At 31.6% G+C, this 23,322-nt stretch overlaps 1 protein-coding gene and 1 pseudogene across 1 annotated transcript; both read right to left on the bottom strand.

The window, feature by feature from the left end:
- Nucleotides 1–9,124: 9,124 nt before the first annotated feature.
- LOC106794435 (disease resistance protein RUN1-like) lies at nucleotides 9,125–10,479 on the bottom strand (annotated as a pseudogene).
- An 82-nt stretch (nucleotides 10,480–10,561) lies between these two features.
- On the bottom strand, nucleotides 10,562–15,949 carry LOC100794715 (CDT1-like protein a, chloroplastic). Its single transcript, XM_003533237.4, has 8 exons — nucleotides 15,876–15,949; nucleotides 15,589–15,775; nucleotides 15,374–15,493; nucleotides 15,013–15,238; nucleotides 13,765–14,544; nucleotides 12,571–12,745; nucleotides 12,389–12,479; nucleotides 10,562–10,776 (listed from the first exon to the last, which is right to left on the bottom strand). The coding sequence occupies exons 2-8, from the start codon at nucleotides 15,753–15,755 to the stop codon at nucleotides 10,716–10,718; spliced, it is 1,620 nt and encodes a 539-aa protein (XP_003533285.1). The 5' UTR covers nucleotides 15,756–15,775; nucleotides 15,876–15,949; the 3' UTR covers nucleotides 10,562–10,715.
- Nucleotides 15,950–23,322: the final 7,373 nt, after the last annotated feature.

Raw genomic sequence — 23,322 nt, 5'->3', positions numbered from 1 at the left:
GTAGTGCAGGCTTAGCGCGAGTACGTAGGCCTAAGTCCACTCCAAAAACTATGAAAAGAGGAGAGTCAAGTCAAGGAGATGACACACTAAGTCTTAGAGCACTCTAATACACACCTAAAGCTTGAGAACTCTCCCTTAAAGAATTCTTTCTTCTCTTCGATCATTTTCTATTCCCTTTTTCCATTCCTTCTCTTCCATCAGTTTCTAAACCCTTGGCCCTTATGACTATGAGATGTTAAACCCTTAGTTAGGGTTTGGCAGGCCTAAAAAAGTCAAAAAATGTATTATATGTTTCATATCTATCAATGTAAACAGGTGTTTTCTTTCCTATTATCCTTTCTTATTTAAATTTCATGTATCATTCATCCTTGTATCATCTTTGGGGGTTAGATGCTCGACAGAAGGTAATCTTTAATAGAAATACAAGGAAGATTTTACATGCATTAGTATTAGGGATTAGTTGCTCGACAGAAGGTAATTTCTAATATAACTAAAAGAAAGGGGTATCTTAATAAAATTATTGCTAGACATAGAGTGATTGCATTATGTCCATGCATCAAAGCAAACATCTAAAATTAGAACTTCATGCATTTTATCTATTGAATCTTTGTAAAGACATTCGGGAGATAGATAGGTAAGATAGGTTTGTCATCATGAGACATCAGGGACAAGTATTCTAATAGATGATTCACCTAATTGATAAGAAAAATCTAAAATAATACATCTTAGGCAAACAAGGCATATTAAAGTTCTAACATTCTCATTCCATTGAATTTTCTATTATATCTTTTGTCTCTTATTAATATCTATTATTTCAATTATTTTTTCTTTTAGCTCGTCTTTTACCTCATCTCATCTTCTATTTTTATAAATTGAAAATTATCCAACACAAATACAAAACAAAGTCCCTATGAAAATCGACACTCAGACTTCTGAGTCTTTACTACTTGGACATTTTAGTACACTTGCCAAACAATTGACAATGAAAAAGTAACTATCTATACTGTCATTTACTTAACACCCTTTATGGTTCTGCTGGCAATCTTAGAACAGCTTAGAGGCATAACAAGTAACAACTCAAGAAAAGACTAATAAATAAATAGAGACACAAAAAATAAGGAAAAGTATTGGAATCATGATTTAGTAGAAAAATGCATCTGCAGTTGGACACATATATCAGGCTTTCCATAGACTAAGTCAACAGAGTTGACACCGTATGAAACTAAGGTACTAAACAATATGTCATTATTGTATTAAACAATTGTTTATGTTCTTCCAAACCACAATTTGGTTTCAACTTGGGGAAATAGAACATAAATTGTATCAGTTAGAGAAAAGGGATGTCTAGAAGATAAATTATCAAGAGATACTATCACCAATTTTAAGTGAACTTGGAAGGAGTGGTCTAGACCAAAATTGAAGTTGATATGCTACTTAAAATGAGATTTTTGAATATTAAGTAAAATATGAAACACTCAAACGCTAATTTAGAGAAACATGTAAACAACTTCAAATATTTGATCTATCTTTGTGGAAAGCTAAGTTAATATCTAAAGCCAAGTTCTAATAGTACCCCAAAACCTTTAGTTATAAAATAAAAATTTCAAATAAACAAAGAAGGCAAGGACACTGCTATAGTGCTGAGTACCCAAGAAAACAAGAATATCCATTATTATGGTGCATTGCATACATATTAATAAAACCGAGGACCACAAAGCACTTATAAAATGTTGCAGTATCACCATGCATATTAATAAAATGCAGAATCACCATATCTATCGGATTTCAAGCATGACAAAGCACCCATCCAACAGAGCCAAAATATTCAGAAGAATTGAAGAAAAATCAAATGATATACTTGTTCTACCAATCTGATAGGAGCTTGACTACCATGAGCTGGAAGGCAATAGATACGAGGTGAGGTATTCCAACGCGCACCCAAACTCTAGTTCTTTAGTGATTTTTGGCTCATAAACCCCATTTTAACTCGGCCTTTCTTTTTCAGCTTCACTCTCCGGTGTGGTCGAAGAATTTGCCACCAGCATGGCTTCTTCTGACTATGTCCATGTGTGGTATTCCTTAACTGTTTCATCCCATCAAGCTTGGAAGGCTTTGGTTTCTTTGAATGCTGGATGTGTCTCAAAACCCCTTCCGCAATTCTATGAAACTGTCCAACCTGGTTTCTCCAAGGCAACACTCTTCCAACATCCCTTCTCCTTGTCTTGTCTACTTTATTTGTTGTCACCCCATGCTTGTCTTTATGGTGGAACATATTCTGCAACTGATTCCAAATAGTATGTCTATGACCATGAACATCATCATGATGGTGGTGGTGGTGAAAGATTAGTCCCAACTTATTTTTCAGCCTCCTTAGTCCTCCTATTGTTTCCTAAGGATTTCTTTCGCGGTGATGTCTATAAGATTTGAAACTGCCAAATCTACGAGAAGGGCCATCATCCTTCTCGAGATATAAGTTGTTACTCTCTTCTGAACTGCCTTCATATGCTTCATCCACCATTCGTCCTGATGATGGACATTGTGTTCCATCTAGCAAGGAGTAGTCCTCAGAGTCACTACTACTATTGGCACTGCCTTGCCGAGAACTCAAGCGGGAAGAGTCAGACTTTGAGTTTGCCTCCTCCAGTTTATGATCTTGTGGTAGAACCCTCGTTTTCCATGGTTCAAGATGATCAGTCTTATGAGTTCTTCTTCTGCCCAAAACTAGAGAGTCTCTTTGTTGATGGGAATTTACCTTAATCTCACTTGATCTCTGGTCCAATAGAGTTGGTTTCATTACCATCTGATGAAGTGGTGGCTTTTCTCTTCTTGCAATAACGGACTTGGATCCTGCAAACTTGTGTGCATAGGAAGATTCAGAACCCATTTCCTTTTGATTTTGATCAGTCTTGGACCAAGCCACTGGATTTTTTCTGACCAAACTTTCCCTAGTTGTTTTACTTGCTAACATGGAATGCTTCTTAGTATGATCATCTTGATTCAAAGGGACCCTCAAACCATGAATACACTCACTATCTTGACTCCCAAAATAGGCATCACCACTAACTAACCTGTTCAGTGACTTAACTCTATCTATCATTGCTATGTTTTGTACTAAATTTTGAATCCTATTCCGATTTCTCAACCACTTTCCTCCTGATGCCAGCTTGGTACCAATCTATTTTGGTTCATCCATGCTATTTGCATATTTTGCACTATTATGAAGCCAATGATTCTGATTTACAGCACAAAAGGTTTCCACAAATGCATTTGCTGAAATCGAATTTTCACCCTCACAACTTGCTTTACATGTCTTCTGGTTCATCAAACTATGTCCTTCCAAGAGGGACTTTCCACCACTCATCTGACTTCCTAAAGCCCCATTGTTTGTCTGTATTACAGGACTGTCTGAATTTGCTGCCTCATGTGTAGTATGATGACCTGCATTAGTGGAATCACTTAAATTTGAAGAAAGTTGGAAAGACAAAATCCGAGACTCAACTCTTTTGATTGCATTAACCAAATCATCAGAGAAATCACCCTTCTGATCGGGATGTTCAACCTGTCTGGCAACATTAGAATTGCTTTGAGCTTCATGAATTTGTAATGACATATTATTCGCTTCATTCTGCTCACCATCTTTTGCATCAAACATTTGTAATGATTCTTTTGCATGCTCGCCATCGCCATATAAAACATTTACATCATTATGTTGTTGTTTGTGAAGACTACTCTCTATGTTGGATAAAATGTCATTGTCATCAGGTAGATTTGTTTCCTTGACTGAATTTTGTTGCATTATACTGCTTTCCTCACCTATACTGAATAGTGTGTTACATTTTGTTCCTCCATCATCAGAGATGCTAAACTTCGATAGCTCTGCAGTTTTTTATTTGATAGTAATTTCAACCGAGGATGGCTGCTCATACATCCTTCACTGAAGTCATTTTACTGCAATTTGGATATGTTGCAGATCTCTGAGAAATGTTGGCTACCACTGGAGACTTTAATCCTGCACACCCGCGTGTATTCATGTTCAAAGGATGTCTTAAGTAAAAGAATTCATATTCTTTATACTGCTGGTATAGGACTGAGTTCATTGGATGCTAGAATTTGAAGCATTAATGTAAAAGTGCACATCATTTAAAAAATTTCCTTGAGTTGTCTTTTTTCCCACATTGCCCTTAAATCAATTACTCTTCTCCCCGATTACATCAATTCAGTTTCAAAGCACGTTATTGTTTCAATGTTTGTTACCCATCAAGGTATTCCCAAGTAGGATAGACGTAATTGTTTCAACAAACAGAAAGATTTTGTTTTCTTATTAATATTATTGTTTCAACATTAACAAGGTATAAAAAAAAATCTAAAATTATAAACAATAGGAACAAGGACTTGTTTGTTTAAAGCTTTAATATTCTAGCGTATTTATGTGATGTTCTCACAACGAAAGGATTCCAGGCAATAGCATCAATGCACCGCACAAGATCCCTTACCAGTTCCCAAATTTCCTTGAATACATGAAATTAACAGTGTGTAGAAATTATTGTCACTTGAATTGCATGCCAGGAAAAATTTTAATGGTAACTAAGTAACTTTCAATCTTTCATATATTCCGGGAAAAATTTTAATGGTTTTCATATATTCCATAGTTATAAGAGTGCCATGGTAGAGATACTTCTCGTGCTAAGCACACTTTACTTTCTTGTATTAGTCTGTTTTCCTTAACTAGTTATGTTTTCCTTAAGTAGTCCGTTTACCTTAATTATCCCTACTTTTTTGGGCTTCATTTTACTCACTAAGCATCATAAATTCATCACTTTTAATATTTTCTACATAAAAACTTAAATAATGTTAATTTAACAATTATTTTCTCAGAAAGGAAGAATCACTAGAGAAAAGTTACAAATTCTTATATAATTTAACCCAAAATATACTCATAATTAGCAATTATCACTAAGCGGGCTCATGTGTGTAGTCCGACACCGATAGCATTGTATCTAGTGGTTTCCTAAGATTTCTAAAGTTTTTTCCTCTGGTTGTTCTACTATAGTTTTCAAACATTAGAGAGAAGAAGGGATTGGAGTCTCAATTTCACTATCTCCATGGGAGGAGCAATTCTCTCACTACTGAGATCATTTCGCAAATCTCAATGGTGGGAATGTGAGAAAATGAGTTCTAAAGCTTGTGTGTAATTTTCAATATGATCCAACGGTTACAAATTCCGTGATCATAGTTTTAATGGGACAGGTTTGGGTGTACGCGAGAAAAAGAGAAGGTTTTGTTAGAGGAAGAAAGAATAATAAATTTGGAAGGAAGAAAAGGGGCAGAGACGTATCGTAATTATAAAAACTAACTTAATATATCTCTAAATAAGTAAGGTACTCTGAATTTATTATTTAGTCTATTTTTCTTTATTTTATTATTTTATAAAATGGAACTTTATTTTACTCTTATTAAATAAATAACCAATTAAAACATCTCTTTATTTTTTTTAAACATCATTTTACTCTATTTGTTTTCTAATACTATGAAACTCTTATTTTAATTAACAAAAACTTTTTTCTCTCATTTATTTAATTTCTAAAAACTCTTATTAATTTTTAAATAAAACTCTTTTTATTTATTTTATGAAAAACGGGGTGTTACACCAATTCCTGATTTCAATAGGACACCACATCTTGCTTATCTATAAGTTCAATTATCTCATTTTCTTTGAACTCAGTTTATGCATTGGTTTTTTTTATTTTATATCAACAGAGGTGGTTGAACCTAATAAAAATCATGAGTTAGCCATTACATGTTTAAAAGATAGTTCAAGACTATTTGTAATAGGTTTTACTAATTTCAGTTTGTTTTTTATTCCAATGACCTGAGTTTCAATCAGTAGAATGAATCAATCCCTACTAATAAGTTTTCTTACAATATCACAACCATGTAAGAACCTCTATTTCTTAAATAATATACAAATCTATTGGTCTTGCAATCAACTATTTGGTTTTCAATTGTGGATATTTTCCTCTTATGTTAAGTGGTTGGAGAAAATCTCCAAAATATGATAACATGGATTCTATGTAGGGGTGGGTAAGCGGGCCGACCCACCCCGCGTAAGGTCCGCATTGGCAGCGGATCAGGTCAGTCTGCCTTGCTTCTTACATGGATCAAATAAATTGGTCCGTCCCTGACCCGTGGACCCCGCGGGTCAAATGGGCTGGTCTACGGGCCTAGTTTTAAAAGAATTTCAATTTTAATAAAAATACAATACAATCAAATTAAGTTCAATACAAATGTAAATAAAATCTCAATAATTAGTCAATTACATCAATAAAATAAATAATGTCTTAACAAAAGAAAATCCAAGCAATAAATCTAAAAATATGAAATTTAAACATCTCCAACAACAAATGATTCCATATTTGAAGTAGCTTGAGCATTCTCCATCTCCAAATTTAAGAGTACAACAACAATGAATCAGCCCCAACAAAAATAGGATAAAAACAAATTTTAGAGAGAGAAAAGATGTACTTTGCGTGGTGGTGCGATGGTGGGCCGATGTTGTGCCGCTGTGGTGTGTCGCGTGACTACGTGAGTATGAGTCGCGTTTTGTTTCTCTTGTAAGGAAAAGAGTCGTATGACTTGCGCGCGTGCGTGACTACGTGGTGGAGAAAAAATCGTGAGGAGAAAAAATAGTCTTAGTCTGCTACAATGATAACTGCTAAATATGATGTGAGCTATTTTTTATAATAAAAATATATTGAAATATCTTTAAAAATATTTATTTAACAATTATTTTTAGCTTAAATGATAAGAATTGATATTTTTATTATTTATAACTTGCAGATATGAAAATGATAGATTAAAAGAAAAAAAGATCGAGAAAATATCAAAAAGGAAGATTTTTAGCATGTTATCACTTATTTTTTTTTATCTTAATCTATTATTTTTGTTATCTTTTATTTTTCTTATCTCATCCTTTTTTATCTTTATCATCTTTTAATTTAAATCTTTTATTTTTATCTTTAAATCTTTGTCTTATCTAATATATTTCTTTATCTGTTGTTTTAAAAGAAACGTTTAAAGTGAAAAGGAGAAAATCAAACCTAATATAATTGGGTCAGGGTCACACAAATCAAACCTAATGCGGGTTGCGGGTAACCCACGGACCCCGCGGGCCAAACCCGCATAGTCCACGGGTTAAGCGGGACGGGCCCAAAAATATGACATAACCATGGACCGTTTAAAAAAATTGGTCCATAACCCGCACGGACCGCGGACCAGTCCATGGACCTAGGCCCGTTTACCTACCCCTAATTCTATGTGATCTTATTGTTTTACCTATGGGGGTTTGTGCAGTGAGTTATTAACCAACAAGCTTACTGGAACAATTCCATCCAGTTTTTCTTGTCTTCCATGTCTTTAGAAATTGTAAGTTGCCTTTTGTTTCACCATTTCTTCTTCTATGTCAAACTACAATGTATACTCTATGTGTAAACCAAATAACATTAAGTATGTATCAACTTACCTTTCTTACAAAACACATTTTGTTGTATTTCTTAATCAATACATATTATTTTTAATTTTTTTAGTTCGTTTAATAAAATCTACAGTTTTTTAAGACACATATTTTCTTTTAGCAGGTCATTTGCAAACAATTCATTGAGTGGCAACATTCCTTCTACCATTTGGCAAGACAAGAGTTTAAATGGAACTGGGCAACTTATCTTGTAAGACTTGAAATGATAGTTACAAAATTTTTCTTACTAGATTAATTTGCATTTGGGGGCATGTATATGTTTCCTTTATTTTTCATCTGCATTATCTAACAGTGTGTTTGAACATGCAGATGTTTCTATATTCTTTGAAGTGTCTTTTATTCTTAGATGTGTTTTGTTATGCTTAGATTCTATTTAATTTTATTATTTTCATCTGCTCAGCATGTGTTGGTTATATAGCAAGGACATGCAAAATAACATACTTTGTCCCATAAATTTACTTTCTTCTAAGTTTTTTTGTTATCAACTTCAAAATTTTTGGCTTAATTTATATTATAGTTAATGTCTTCCTATTCTATATTTGGAGGTTGGAATGTGAGAAAACATATCCTTGCCTGTGTTTAGTTCAAGATGATTTGTGGGTCCTTTGTGTAATTCCTTCTTTTTATTGTTTTGTGTCTTTTACTATTATTTTTAAAGGATAAGGAATAACTATTATTTTAAATTAAAAAAAATAGTCTAAGACGGTTCTTTGGAAAACTGTCTTACTTTTTAAGACGGTTTTGGGAAAACCGTCAAAACCTCTTACAATCCTCATTTTTTTAAATTTTTTTTCTTAAAAAAATATTTCAAGTCGGTTCTTTAAAATATCATCTTAAAAAGTCCACATTCTAAGATGGTTTTTCATATAATTGTCTTAAAATGTATTTTAAAAAAATTAAAAAAAAACATTCTAAGACGATTCTTTGAAAAGCTATATTAGAAAGTTCACATTCTAAGATGATTTTCAGGAAAATTATCTTAGAATTCTCGATTCTTAAAAAAAAATAAAAAAAATAAGACATTTTAAGACGTTTATCTGAAAAACTGTTTTAGAAGGTTCACTTTCTAAAATGATTTTTTCTAGAAACCGTCTAAGAAACATTTATTTTTTGTTTAAAAAAATGATTTTTAAGATAGTTCTTGACAAAACAGTCTTAAAAATTGAACTTTCTAAGATGATTTGAGAACCGTCATGGAAAGTTTTGACTTTTCACGACGGTAACTTCAAAAACGATTGAAAATCATCATAAAAAATCCTTTAGAACCATCGTAAAAAGTGATTTTTTTAATAGTAGACTTATTGTATTTTTTGCTAAAATTTGAATTATATCTTCATGGAACCATAACCTCATGTGTTTCCTAAGCTCCTTTGGTGATTCTTGTCGATCAATTTCTTTACCCATAACCTCCATCACTTCATGAAGTTACACAGCCATTCTTAATTTTTATGATAGATTTATCGACCAACACTCTTATACCATATTTCATGTAAACACCATAATGAACACAAAAGTATATCTTCAACCTCAGTCAATTCATATCCTTTCAAGCAGTAAGCAATGTCGAGAAAAAATCTCCTGATGATCTCCCTCCTAAGCATTATAGCTTACCTTAAGTATATCTTGGATCCTTTTATTAGGAATTTTTTTATAGTGATCTAATGCAGATTGCCATTCTTTTATTTCTTTCCCAAACAACAACAGGGAACCTACTACTTCCAAAGCTAGTGAAAGGCCAGAAGCATAAGCCACTGCTTGGTTTGAAATGTCCTTATAACATGGATCAACTTTGTCATCTTTAAAAGCATTCCAATTAAGCAATTCAAGTGCTTCTTCCTCATTTAAATCCTCTTCCTCATATTTTCTATCAACCCCATGACTTTCAAGAAAATGTTTGTCCCGAGTAGTTACAATGACTCTACTACAAAGCCAAACCAGTTAGGCTCTCCAACAGTTGCCCGCAATTGTTCTAGTTTGTTGGCATCGTCAAGAATTAAAAGAATCTTCTTTCGCTGGAACCTGTGCTTTATTATTGAACTTCCTTTACTAACACTTCCTATCTCAATATCCTTCTCTCCAACTATTTCAGAAAGAAGCATCTCTTGGAGATGTAATTATCCGTGTTTAGTAGCATTTTCTCTCACATCATCAAGAAAATATAAACCTTTAAATTGGTCTGCAATTGAATTATAAGCTGCTCGAGTAAGTGTTGTTTTTCCCATGCCGCCTATTCCATAAATCCCTACAATGTGAACTCCATTATTAGATCCAAATTCCAGAAGTGACTTTACTTTTTTACTCGAGACTCCAGCCCAATAGGGTAATCCGCAACACGTAAAGGTTTACGGTTAATCTTGTTGGAGACCTCTTTAACTATCTTCCCAATAAACTCATCATGTTCATATTCATTTATGCCAAATCAGAGAAGTTTTTTGTGAAGTCACACTAAAATCATCATATTCATGTATTGATAATCAGATAAGTTTCCTTTGATCAAAAGAAACCAAAAAACCTCCTATGCATTTTTAAGTCTTCCAGCTTTGCGCAATCCTCCAAAAATCCCTTTTATTTTCTTGAATAATGTAATTCTCTTGTCTAGATGATGGTTTTCGCATGTTATATTCTTTTCTATTTTTTAATAGATTATATTTTAAAGTGGTCTATTAGATATGTTAGATGAGATTAATATTTTATACTATATTTTTTTCTCTTTCAAAGTAAAAAAAAAAAAAACAATGAAAATATTGTAAAAATGTCATGTTATACATTTTTGCTTTAAACACATTCTACTGTAACAATTAAACACATTACGTAGATGAAGCCTGAAGGAAAAAAATCGTGAGGTGTTTGGTTTATACTCATGCAAAAATTTCTCTAGAAGGAAAAACTGAAGTATGAAGATGCGTTAAACTACTGTATTTAATATGTAGAACACCAGCTTTAGACATCCGTCAAATGTGATTCAAAAACAATTATGAAGAAAATCCAATCTCTAATTACAGGTATTAAAGGCAGCAAAAACTAACAAAATTATAAATCGTATCCTTTTCAATTTTATCATTTTTAATATGTAGAACACCAGTTTTAGACATCGGTCAAATGTGATTCAAAAACAATTATGAAGAAAATCCAATCTCTAATTACAGGTATTAAAGGCAGCAAATATTAACTAAACGCCCTTCTCTCAAACGACGTTGGTGGAAAGCCGTGATCGTACAGAGTCTAAATCCGACACTTTATTGATGCTGCAAATGTTCAGGGGATTTTTAGCTCAGAATAACACCAAGAATAAGTAGCATACGTTCATTAAAAGAGAATAAGAAGAACATGCATTAGTAGATATAATCAATTGAAAAACAAAATAATCAATGCTGCATGCATTCCACATTCATTTAGACCACCAATAAACTCTCTTTATTACAGCAAGTAATTCTTTGCTGTGAATGGAACAGCTACTCAACTAACATTAGATGGACTACAAAACAAAGAAACTACATGGCCTAGTTATTTGTGTAACAGGGGACTAACATAGCATTTGCCGATGCTATTGTCGATGTTCAAATGCAGACACATAGCAAATTATTCACTGCACAACTAACAAATTAAAAAAAGTAGACATCTTCATGTACGAAAAAAAGAAAGTAGGCATTTTCAATGACTTTCTGTGATAATGTCTATGAAGTCGTGTGAAGACAGGAATTTCGCTGTTAGATGTATATTTTACATATTGGATTTCAATTGCTATTTAACAATGGCTAACAATTCAGGTCTAGGATGATGTTCCAACACAACACTTGGACAATTAAATTATCCCTTCCCTATTATCTGCGGCTACAGCAGACATGCTTCCTATGATATCCTTGTTCCCAATCCTAACCGTTACACTTTGACTATTGTATAACAGGCAAATGGACAAACAATAGTCATACGCACTTGTATGGGTAAGAACATAACAAATTGATTATTAAAAAAAAAAAAAAAAGCCACGCTATAAGTAGAATCATTTTTGTTCATAATGTCAATGTCCGTTTTCACTCTACAACATTTGCAATCATCAAAAAAGCCAACAGCAACAAAATTGAAAATTATTAACTTATAAATAGCATAAAAATCACATGCAAGTGTTCAAGGGTAGCTCAAGACAGTTTTATATCTAAATATGACCCCTAAACTCAAGAGCCCTTGTACATTTGCTTAGATTCAACTTTGTATTAAAAAGCCAATGATCAATAAGTCCTAACAACTAGGTCAAGGAAGCAGTACATCGTATGATGTATTAAGGACCAACTATCTCAAAAGCTTAAGTGGCTCAAGATTTCTTTAATTTTAATATATGTACCAAACATTGCAACTATTTAACAAGTAGAATCATTTTTGTTCATAATGTCAATGTCCGCTTTCACTTTACAACATTTGCAATCATCAAAAGCCAACAACAACAAAATTGAAAATTATTAACTTATAAATAGCATAAAAATCATATGCAACTGTTCAAGGGTAGCTCAAGACAGTTTTATATCTAAATAACCCAAGAGACCCTTGTATGTTTGCTTAGATTCAATGTTGTATTAAAAAGCCAATGATCAATAAGTCCTAACAACTAGGTCAAGGAAGCAGTACGTCGTACGATGTATTAACAACAACTAACTCAAAAGCTTAAGTGGCTCAAGATTTCTTTAATTTTAATATATGTACCAAACATTGCAACTGTTTAACATTTTCCTAAGCAGCACCTGCCTACTTTCATGTACCCCCCCCCCCCCCCCCCCTTCACACAACAAAATAAAAATAATTTTGCCTTAATGGCCAACAATTTCTAATTCAGATATGATCAACAGTAAACAGAGAGAGACTCACCAGTACATAGTATCTCCAGTAGCAACCAATTTCTTGCAGATCCAATCTGGCACCAACTTTTCTAGAGACTCAATTTGTTCTTCAACTGCTCCTATAGGGATGAGAATATTAGTTAGCTACAGTCTATTAATAACAATCAACAAGAAACCATGTATGTTGTAAACAATAGTGCTAGAACATACTAATCTCAACAAAATCCAAAGTGTTCACAAGTATCTTATGCAGGAGCTCCTCTTTGGTGATTGGAATTCTTTGGACAGATTGAAATATAGAGTGTATCACATTAACCAGATCCAGCAATGGTGAAGATTTTTTATGCTGTGTATCTAAATCAGCTTGCTTGAGGCTCTCTTCTGCCTGCATTGAAAAGCCATGTTACAAGGAAAAAACAAAACACTTTCATGAGAAAAATAAAATAAAGTTCACAGGGAAAATAATTGAAAAATTGATCATGCCTTTCAAAAAGAATCTTTAAGACCGCTGAACATGATCAAAAGATGCTGTAAAAAGTACAACAAAGATCTTCTTGTAAACTATAGTGTGGATTCTCAAAGCTAGTCAAGTGGGTGGGTGGGTGGAGGCGGACTCAAAAGAAGGGATACCGTAACTATATATATACAAGGTTATAATAACCGGTGGGTATTAACAATGACAGTTATTAGCATTAGGCAAAAATTCAAAATGTATGGTAACAAATAACAATTATCATAAATGCACAGCACAAGCATACACTTGTATCATGATTCATGAATACATAACAGATTTGAATGGTACTGTGATGGAAGAGAATAGAATGCAAAAAGAATAAAAGGTGGTGGGATCAGCTAATGTTAATTTGTCATTGTTGTTGAATAATGGGTGGTTGGTAAATCCCTGTTGTCAATCCAAAGAGAGAAAGAAGGAGCAATCACCAAATATAATAACCATCTCCATTATAAATAAATGGAACCCAGTGTAAGTTTTTCATCTGCTCTTTTAATAATAGAACTTTCAGAGGGAGCTTTGTACCATTAGCCATTAGTACACCCACTACACCCTGTGGACACCCTATTTAATAAATTAACTAGAATAAGATTATATTTTTTTATGAATAAAAGATATTATTTTTATATGACTATCCTGATGTTTACAGTTTCAATCTTTCAACACATTTCTCACTCCTTATCTTCATCATTATCTTGCCAGTTCCCATAAACATCTCATTTATCCCACTTTTTTCATCTCCGCATGCATGTGTGCCCTCCTAAATAATTAGCATTTAGCATATTACAATGTTAGAAAAGAAATTGCTTCATTTGAAATGGAATAATTAGTGAGTGTCAGAAGGATGATATGAAGAATCACTCAAAAATTCAAACATGTGTGAGATGGCATACCTCCTGAGGTGCAGAAACAGACCCAAAAGAATTGCAATCCTCATAACATCCTCTGCTAGATTCAGGGAAGCTATCAAATTCATGCAGAGCTCTGCTAGATTCTAACTTGTCTACTCCAATGCCCAAGCCATCATTGTCCCCCATGAGTGAAAAGTCAAGCACTCTTTTTGCTGGCTTATGAGATGATGTTGACTTTTGGGTAGGCATGTCCTGAAGCTTAACATCGGAAATGGGCAATAATCTTGCAGGTGCTGACTGGGCAGGTGTCTCTGCAATAAAACTATCAGCAACACAGGAGATATTTTTCATATCCGGGCTTTCAGAATTACTGCACGTAACAGAATATGGAGGGCGGATCATCTGTACTGGTGTATTAATAAAGCTAGGCTGCAAAGACATAGAAAATGATTCCTTCTGGTGCCCTCTTTCAGTAATAGGATTAGCCACCCCATCAAATAATGGTACACATTCTTTCTGCAGTGTTTTTTCACTTTCTTCATTATCCAGACAATCAGATGCATGAGATGATGGAGAAGTTTTTGTGGGTAAAAAGCATTGAGCCTTTTCTGCCTGGTCGGTATTATTCTTCCTAGAAAAGTGTCTACGGAAAGATGGATACAGTTGCAATTGCTCTGGCAACATTTCAGTTTGATTGGAAATTGACAAAAGTTCCGTTGAAGAATTTACATGTGGGGATTGGCCAGTAAATTCTTCAAAATTCAATCTACAAGTTTTTTTGCCAAAGGGTTCTGGCAGTGGGGCCTCTGGAATGTCAGCAACCTAATCCACAACAAAATCAAAATAATTGTCAACATGAGTTCTTTTGGATCAATCACACATTCAAATTTTTCTAGCTAACTAAAAAGAATAAAAGCAAATAATCGAGGCTGACCCAAGGAAAAGCAGCTATACAAAGGTAAGCCTAACCACAGAATGTCGTATAGCTCCTCTCATATTACCATCAACCCATTTTTAAATGAGGATAACATGATACCACACAGTATATCTACATCATAGAGTACAGTGCAGATAATCTAAATGCCCACACTAGTAATCTTTGAGTTTCACGACCAATGATTCCAGAACATCCCCACATTAAAGTTAGGACTGAGGACTCCAAGCACTTCAAATAATAACACATGACAGCTAAAGATTTAGGTTAAATTGTCAGGATGGCATAATTTGTTGCTTTGAATGTAGCAAATACAATCAACAAGGATTTCAACTAAAAATTAAAAAAAAAAATACCTCAGGATGCATATCAAAGAAATCAATCAGCTTAGATTTAAAATATCGTCGAAGAGCCAGATCATCAGATTCGCCAGAGCAATCTTTCACAACCTCAAATCTCAACGTGATCTTCATATCAGGCACCATACACAAGCTTTTCTTATCATGAACAAGCACCTTATCTATACACACACTTTTAGGGAGTATATACTTCATCTGCGCAAGATGGGCATGGGAGAATTCCCTGAAAACAAAACACACTACACTCAACTCCTCACCCATCAATCAAAAACTCCAAAGAGAATGGCAATTCGTCACCTTTAATTAATTCGAGGCATTTAAAGAATTAAAAAATAAATAAAAAATAAGAATAAATTACCTCTTCGAAAGAACTTCAACCTGTCGGCAAACATTTTGAAAAGTTGGAGACTTTTTACACAGACGCAGCAACCTGAGTGAACAGCTTGTGTGACCAAACAAATCTACAAGTGCAGAGTATCTGCCAAAAAGAAAAATTAACTTACAAAAACTAAAAAGCAAAAAAATTCTACAAAATTTTTAAGAAAATACAACGAGTTGAATTAGGGCACGCACTTTTCAGGAAGGTTGGTTTGTCCCTCTCTGAATTTAACGATTAAGGGTTCCTCGTTCTTCTGTGGAGTGGGGCATACGATTGATTCATCAACTGTTTCGAGAACCTTCTTCTCGCACTTGAAATCCGAAGCAATTTTCGACAATTCCTCGCACGCATTTTGTTCCATTCTGCTATAGTGGTTGAAAACTAAAATGAATTGAAGAAAAACAAACAGTGAATAAATTATAGAAGATTTCAGCGTGGTTGCATTGGAACGAAACAAGTGAATTGAGTAAAAAGCGGTTACCTGATGCAAAACCCTAGGTGAGGTGAGTGCACTCTGCTAAACTCACGAGGGAAAAGTGTGTGTATTCAAAAATCGCTTTTTTGTGTTATTTATATACGACTAAAATATGACCGTTGTCTGTGTTAAGGGTAACTGGGTAAGTTTATTTACTTTTAGTATTTATTTAAATTTTAAAATAAAATTTTTGTGTTTATATATGAAATTTATATTAAATTTCAATATTTAAAATTAAAAAAAAAATTAAATTTGATGTGATTGCAAGAAAAAAAAAAGGGGGATTATTCTTACAGTACTCAATAGTCAATACCCATGGCTTTATACCCATGGCTTTATTTCAACCTTCGCATGTTTCTCTTGTCATTTGAGCGTTGGAATTTCCTTTTTTCTTTACTTAAATCTGAATTTAAGAGAACTTTGTTATCTGATAACCATGGGATTATCCTTATAGTACTCAATAACCATGGGATTATCCTACAGTAGCATTTAATGTTATTTGATACGTAAAACATAATAAATCAGATATTGAAAACATTTATAAAAGTATAGCATTTATTATTTAATACAATGAAAATTTTAAAATATTTTTTTATAGCAATTTATTACTTTTAAGTCTTTACGGTTTTCAGTAAAAAAAAAAACCTGTACGGTTTGAATTTTGTTATTTACTAACATTTAACATATTTCCCTTTTAATCTAAGTATTGTTTTAAAATTATTTTTTAAATGTATATTATACTTTTATTAAAATAGAGTATGTAAATTTATCAAATATAAAACTAGACCATCTTGTGCATAAAACTAATTAATAAAAGACATGTGATTCTTGGAAATCTAACTAGATTATTTTATTTTCTATATAATATAAATCAATTTATATTATTTTATTTTATTTAATAAATAAAAATATTCAAAAATTAAAATAATCTTAAAATTATTATTATCTTTAAAATGATAAATTATCTAAAATGAATTGAACTGTGAAAAGCCAAATATATATATATATATATATATATATATATATATATATATATATATATATATATATATAATTATTAAAAAAAATTCCAAGTTATAGTAAGTAGTTAAATTTTTTTGTGGTTTTCCATCCATCACATAGTAGTTTACTCGCTTAAAATATTCAACATTCAAAAGTACTTTTTGAACAGTAGCCAAACACACCCATAAAAGTATGCAATTCCCCAATGGGATCTATTATTCTCACACTTATTTTTGTTAAGTTTACTTTCCCTACTTTTTCTTGATTTTGTTAACAAAAATATCCGACAAAAATACGTTTTCATTATGAACACCCCCTAATAAAATAATGGAAACATATTCTTTGACAAATATTGACGAGACACAGAAAGGGAATACATTTTCATCAATGGTATTTTTTGTAAATAAAAATATAAGGGTATGGAGTTAGTGAAAAAGGGAGTGAGAATAGCAAACTCTTCGCAAACTCATTAACCCAAACATATGTTAGATTGGAGTAATTAGCAGCGTCCGTCAGTCCATTGAGCTGGATCCATAACTTCAAATCTAAACAAGTTCAAATGACAGGTTCTATGCCGTTTCTTCTTCCTACATATTTCACAATTCACATATATAAATATGAAACATATAGTTGAAAAAATGTTTAAATAAAAGTACAAGTTTGAAATGATGAATCAAGATTAAAGATCCACCATGCACAGTAGAAAAATTGTATTATATCTATTGCAGAACATTGCTGATGATTAGTGGAAAATACCCCATCAGTGGAAAGTAATTTGATTTATTCGTAATTTACTTATTTTGATAATTTAGCCATTCTTACTAAAGGGCCCTACTTTGTCCATGGTTCATTTGGCTTGATTTTGGAGCTACCCAAAGTGGTATGAAAGTGCTTTCATTTTCAATTTTCACTGTCCTTCAGTGAAGATTCGATAATGGCGAGTAAAAGCGATTAGGATTATGAACTATTAAGAAGGTTTTTTTTTTTCAGGTTTTCTATTTTGCCTTCTAATTATACTTAGAGTCAACACAATTCTTAATAATTAATTCAATTTTACACATTTTGCAAGGTGTTTTTATGTGGTGTGGTGGTAAAAGGAGAAGGGGAGGAGGAAATGGTGTTTTATAGACAATTCTTAATAATTAATTCAATTTTACATATTTTATATTCCCTTTGTAACAAATCTTTCAAAAAGTCACTCTCACCTTAGTGAAAGAATTTTGTTAACGTGAGGTGTGTCAACTTTGTATTAAGCAATAACAATTGCAATTCCAATTTTATGCTCTTTGTTACTTAATTTTCATAAAAAAAAAATTATGGATGAGGTGAATATAGCTTCATCCTGTTGTCGTTTTTTATAATTGACCTACTTTCACAATAAGCTTCATCTTCTTTTCGAATTTCTTACTTTCATTCCTTCCAAGTTTAGCCTAATGAATTAGGCAAAAGAAAATGATGATATTACCTATCCTAAGGTTTCTTTATTAATCGAATTACAGGACTGAAGTTTGTTTTGTTTGGTTGTGGATCTAAAACTTTACATATTTTTTTTATCCGTAAAAATTAATCATAATACCAAAGTATTTAAAATATTCACACACTTTATTAAATTAATTAAGATAGATTGCATATATTTATTTATAACCAGATTCAAATATAATTATTCACTCATAAAAAATTGTTAGTCTGTCAGAGATAATATTGCTTAAACATGTGTATAAGTTAAATGTAAGGGGTCAGAATTTTATTAAAAGTTCTACAATAAATTTGTGAACGAGATAAACCCATTGTTTGTTTTATAAATTGAAATTACACCACATTAATAAAAAGAAAATGAAGTTGCACCATCTTGCTCTTGCAGGTAAGAAGCGTTTCTCGTGTATAGTATGATGTCATGAAAAACTATACACGGAAGCAATTATTTATATGTCTTCCTTAATTTGCATGCATGCAACTGAATAATAAGTTTAAGAAAAATTGTAACATCATTAAAAATTCAAAGTATATAGCTCATTAGTTTTTCCAGTTTAGTAGAGAGTTTTAACTATTTTAAGTAAATTAATTTTGAAAATATAAAGTAACAATGCTAATTATTAGTGCAAAATCTTTTTCTTGATAAATAATCTTGTTTTAAATATGTTTTTTTTTCTCTACCAAATTTGTAAAATTTATTTTCAATCCGTAATATTTTATTTAAAACATTTTTCTCCTTAATAATTTTTTATCTTATTTTTATCCCTAAATTTGCTTAGACAACATTTTGAAAAGTCTAACAAAATTATTTAAATAACATTTAAAATACCAAAACAAAATAATAAATTTATTAAAGAATAAATAATTAAAATAAATTTATTATAGAAAAAAAATTAAAATTTGTATCAAGAAACTAAAAAATATACTTAAGACAATAATAATCTTTAAAAATTAATGTCATGATTTATCCATTTAATTATTATTAGCGTCCAGTGCTCATTCCAATGCAACTGGAGCAGCCAAACAGTGTAAGTGGATCCCACAACTGATCATTACCATTACGTGTTTCCTTTCTTCACCACTCAACATGATTCTTCTGACCCACCCAACCAAAAATGTTCAGATGCATCGTAACTCACACTTTTCATCCACGTGGCTAATATTCATTGGCCCACACTCTCACCTGTTGTTGGATCGGGCAACACCATGTGCTGCTTCCACGTGTCCCGCAACCCCTGTCGTTTCGTCTAACTACTCTTGTAGTTTAATTGTGGTGTTTCAACGGCAGCACGTGCGAGTCAAGGCCTCATTAGTGAAAAATGATACACGTGCATCCACGTGGAAGACCCAGCAGCGTTGGTCGGTGTGGACATGGATTATGATTGGGATTTTGGGACCAACATACCGTGACCAAACAGGAATATCAAAAAGATTGTTGCAATAATATATGTCTTCTTTCTTTTACTACAATATTTTTCATATATTGTTGTTTAAAAGAAATATTAAAAATTAAATATTAGTGTGGATATTTTACATCGATAATACGGTTACAAAAAATAATATTTTGTTGTTTTATTATTATTATTATAACAAAATATCTAAATCAATCAACGTAGAGATATTTTTTTGTTTTTATAAGAAAAAAAGGGTGAGAAAGGATTTGTATTTCAAAAGCAATGATTTGGCACCCATTTCATAGATATTTGTTGTTAGCACGTCCTTATACAATTGAGATCTCAAAGAGATGTTATGTGATGCGGAATATAACCTGAATAGGGATATTATATAATATATATAATTTTCTCGTACTTTGTAAACTTCAAACTCAAGACATTTTATTTAGAAACGTTTTTGTACGTGCCAGTATTTTTCCATCAGTTGTTTCCTTATTCTTGTTAATCGATAAGGTTGATTACTTTAATGTATATTTTATGCATGATTATATATTATGTCTTAATATTGGTCCCAGCTAGTGATAAGAAATTTGATTTCCTTTATTTAATGTCTTAGGTTCAAATATTATAAACGAAAAAAAAAAAAGCCTTGAGAAAACTGTCTCTTTAATTTTGTCTTTTTAAATAAGTTCACCTGACTCTATTCAAATAATAGTGACTATTTAAACCCACATAAACACAATCTTAACAGTAAGACAATACGGCTGTCAAAAAATAAAGTAAGACAAACGATGAAAGTTAAGCCCTTCAGCCTTTGGAAACATGTTCTTAATGACCAAAGCATGACACTAATACAATTTTTTTCAATTGATTTTTACACAACTTTTAACATTTAAAGGAAGTGATGTTATTTAATTTAGGTATTTGGCACATGGATAAACTAGCATGTCAAAAAATATTATTTGTTTTATTTTATTAAATTTATTTATTTTCAATGAAATTAAGAATTATTTTATTTTTTAAACCGAAGATATGTTTTATTCTATTGCTAAAATATTTTAAACATACAATGAAGTTCATATATATATTCCATCCTACTCTAGCACATCAAGCAAATGCTATTTTAATTCATCTTTATCTAGACCTACATACGTTCAAGCTTTCCTTTACTTAATTTGGTCACGTACCAAACCGATACATTGTTATTTAATTTAATTTGATTACTATTTATTAGTTTGGTGTCATCGTCATTAGGATCTTAGACTCTCCATAATACATTAATTAAGTATCCTTACAAGCTAAGTCGGTTATGATACTAATTCTCAGAATTTAATTACGTTTAAAATTGTTCGCCTCTTCCCAATGGTATATTCTGCTGGGATTAAACTAGTTTCTCACGCAAATTTAATTTGGTTACTATGCATAACCGAACTTGCACGCTGAAATGGAAACTGTTGAATAAATGGTAAACAAATAGATTGGTCCCTCTTGATATTCGTCAAAGAGAAATATTAATCGAAACCAACATATTGTACATAATCCCAATGTGGATAACCATATTCATATTCACACTACCTATATAAAGGTATTGAGAGAAAATCAAACATGCATGCATGTATCCCTCCCAATATATATAACATTTCTATATATCCCACAACCGAGTACATAAATATAAATTTCTTTGACACCAGACCCTTTGTCCTGCGCCTCTTGCTCCGTTTGTACCCTGCAAATATTAAAAATAGCAGCAGCAGTTCATTACAGGTCCCTCAATGCAGCATATAAAAAAAATATCAAATATTTCATCAACACTTATTATTATTACTATTATTCCTATCTTTTTCCTTCATAATTACATCATTTATCATAATTATATTTTCTGCTATATATCCTTTGTAATTCTTCCTCTTCGTGTATCATTTAGTGTTAGCTAGGTGTTAATAAATTATTCTCCTTAATTAGTATAATCACCAATTCACCATGCATGGTGAATGTTAAAATGAAAAGTTGATCCCCAATAAAATAACACCTGCATTTTAGTCTATCTTACCTCAAACTCTTCTTATACGTACTCTTTAGCTTTCTCCATTTGGTATATGACAAGTTAGTAGGTTAGTTTGACTAGATTTTTTTTTGCTGACGGGGTAAGTTTTACTAGATAATGACAAGTAATATATGAATATGAATAAATAAATAAATAAAAATTAAGATTATAAAATAATAAATAAAATGAGAAGTAACAATGCAAATTAAATTAAACATAAATCTCAAACTTTTAGGAATTTGGGATTAAAATTAAAAAAAAGGTCGCAATCCATAAATTTGGGGAGTACAATTATAACATATCAAAGTAACGAATTAGACAGACCTATCAAACTTATTTTACTAATTAATCAGTGTAATTTGTGGTCTTACTCTGAGCAAGAGTATGCATCATACACTTTCCAATATGCTAACGACTGACAAGTAGCCAACATGGAGATTATTCTCTCAAAGCCTTTCTTCTTGCACGTCATTTTCCATATAGAATTACGACAACATTCAGGTTTGTACAGATCAAACAAAGTATAAATTGACACTTTTACGCATATTATATTTATCACTCATTCACTCTTCATCATTTATTGATTTTGATTTATGACACATCACTATTTAGAGAGAGAAAAATATAGGTATATATCATAAAACTTATGATATATAGATAAAAAGGAAATGATATATAAAAATAGAAGAATTGGCAAAATGTTTAAAATAAATAGTAATTAATATATCATTACTCGTTTGAAATTAACATTGTTTTCAAAACTGGAATGTGTGAAATATAGCTTCTCCGATCGAAAGGTGAGGAGTGGCAAAGTGAAAACCGGAACAAAAATGAGACACCAATGCTTACTATCGAAGTAACGTGCATGTTACATTGCCACACGGGGTATTGTTTGCCAAAAACAAAAAGGCTTTTCACTTTCAGTTGTCATGTGCATTTTTTAAAAGCTATACACTAGTGAATAGTGATGACTGATGAGTCATAATATTCTGTAATACTATATATATATATATATATATATATATATATATATATATATATATATATATATATATATGTGTGTGTGTATATACAATATACATATCATACACTTAAACGAAAAAAATACATATACATATATAATATCACATTTACAGTTTATTTGGGGTGATTATTAGTTTTAAATTTTTAAAATTTAAAACTAATTTTTAGTTTCTAATTAATTTGAGGTTTTTTTATTTCTCATTTTAAAAACATAGTGTCGTCACCTCTTATGATTTTTCTTTAAAAAGTTACAAAAACTTGTGAGACTCTTTACATAAAGTTATGATAAATGGACAAAGAGCAAGAGTATAATATAATAGAATAGAATTTTTTTTTTTGGAACATGATCAAACATGAAAAAAAAAACTAAATTTAATTTGTGATGAAATTAAAAATTCAAGTCCAACAATTCATTGCGTAAGTTCAACTTGTGTACTCGAGGCTATAGTGAGTTAAACTAAAAAAATCCACATATTAATTTGATTTCAGAGTCAAGCTTGACTTGTATTAATTTTTT

The sequence above is a fragment of the Glycine max genome, chromosome 9 (genome assembly GCF_000004515.6).
Source record: "Glycine max cultivar Williams 82 chromosome 9, Glycine_max_v4.0, whole genome shotgun sequence".
NCBI lineage: Eukaryota > Viridiplantae > Streptophyta > Magnoliopsida > Fabales > Fabaceae > Glycine > Glycine max.
This window is presented reverse-complemented; position numbering and strand designations above follow the sequence as displayed.

What these genes read in the sequence shown, in the direction of transcription:
- LOC100794715 (XM_003533237.4), bottom strand. Translation starts at nt 15,755, where the DNA reads ATGGAACAAAATGCGTGCGAGGAATTGTCGAAAATTGCTTCGGATTTC. An exon ending in CTGTTTCTGCACCTCAGGAG is followed by an intron (nt 12,746 to 13,764) that starts GTATGCCATCTC and finishes TTTTCAATGCAG; the next exon opens with GCAGAAGAGAGCCTCAAGCA. An exon ending in TTTGGATTTTGTTGAGATTA is followed by an intron (nt 12,480 to 12,570) that starts GTATGTTCTAGC and finishes TCATCCCTATAG; the next exon opens with GAGCAGTTGAAGAACAAATT.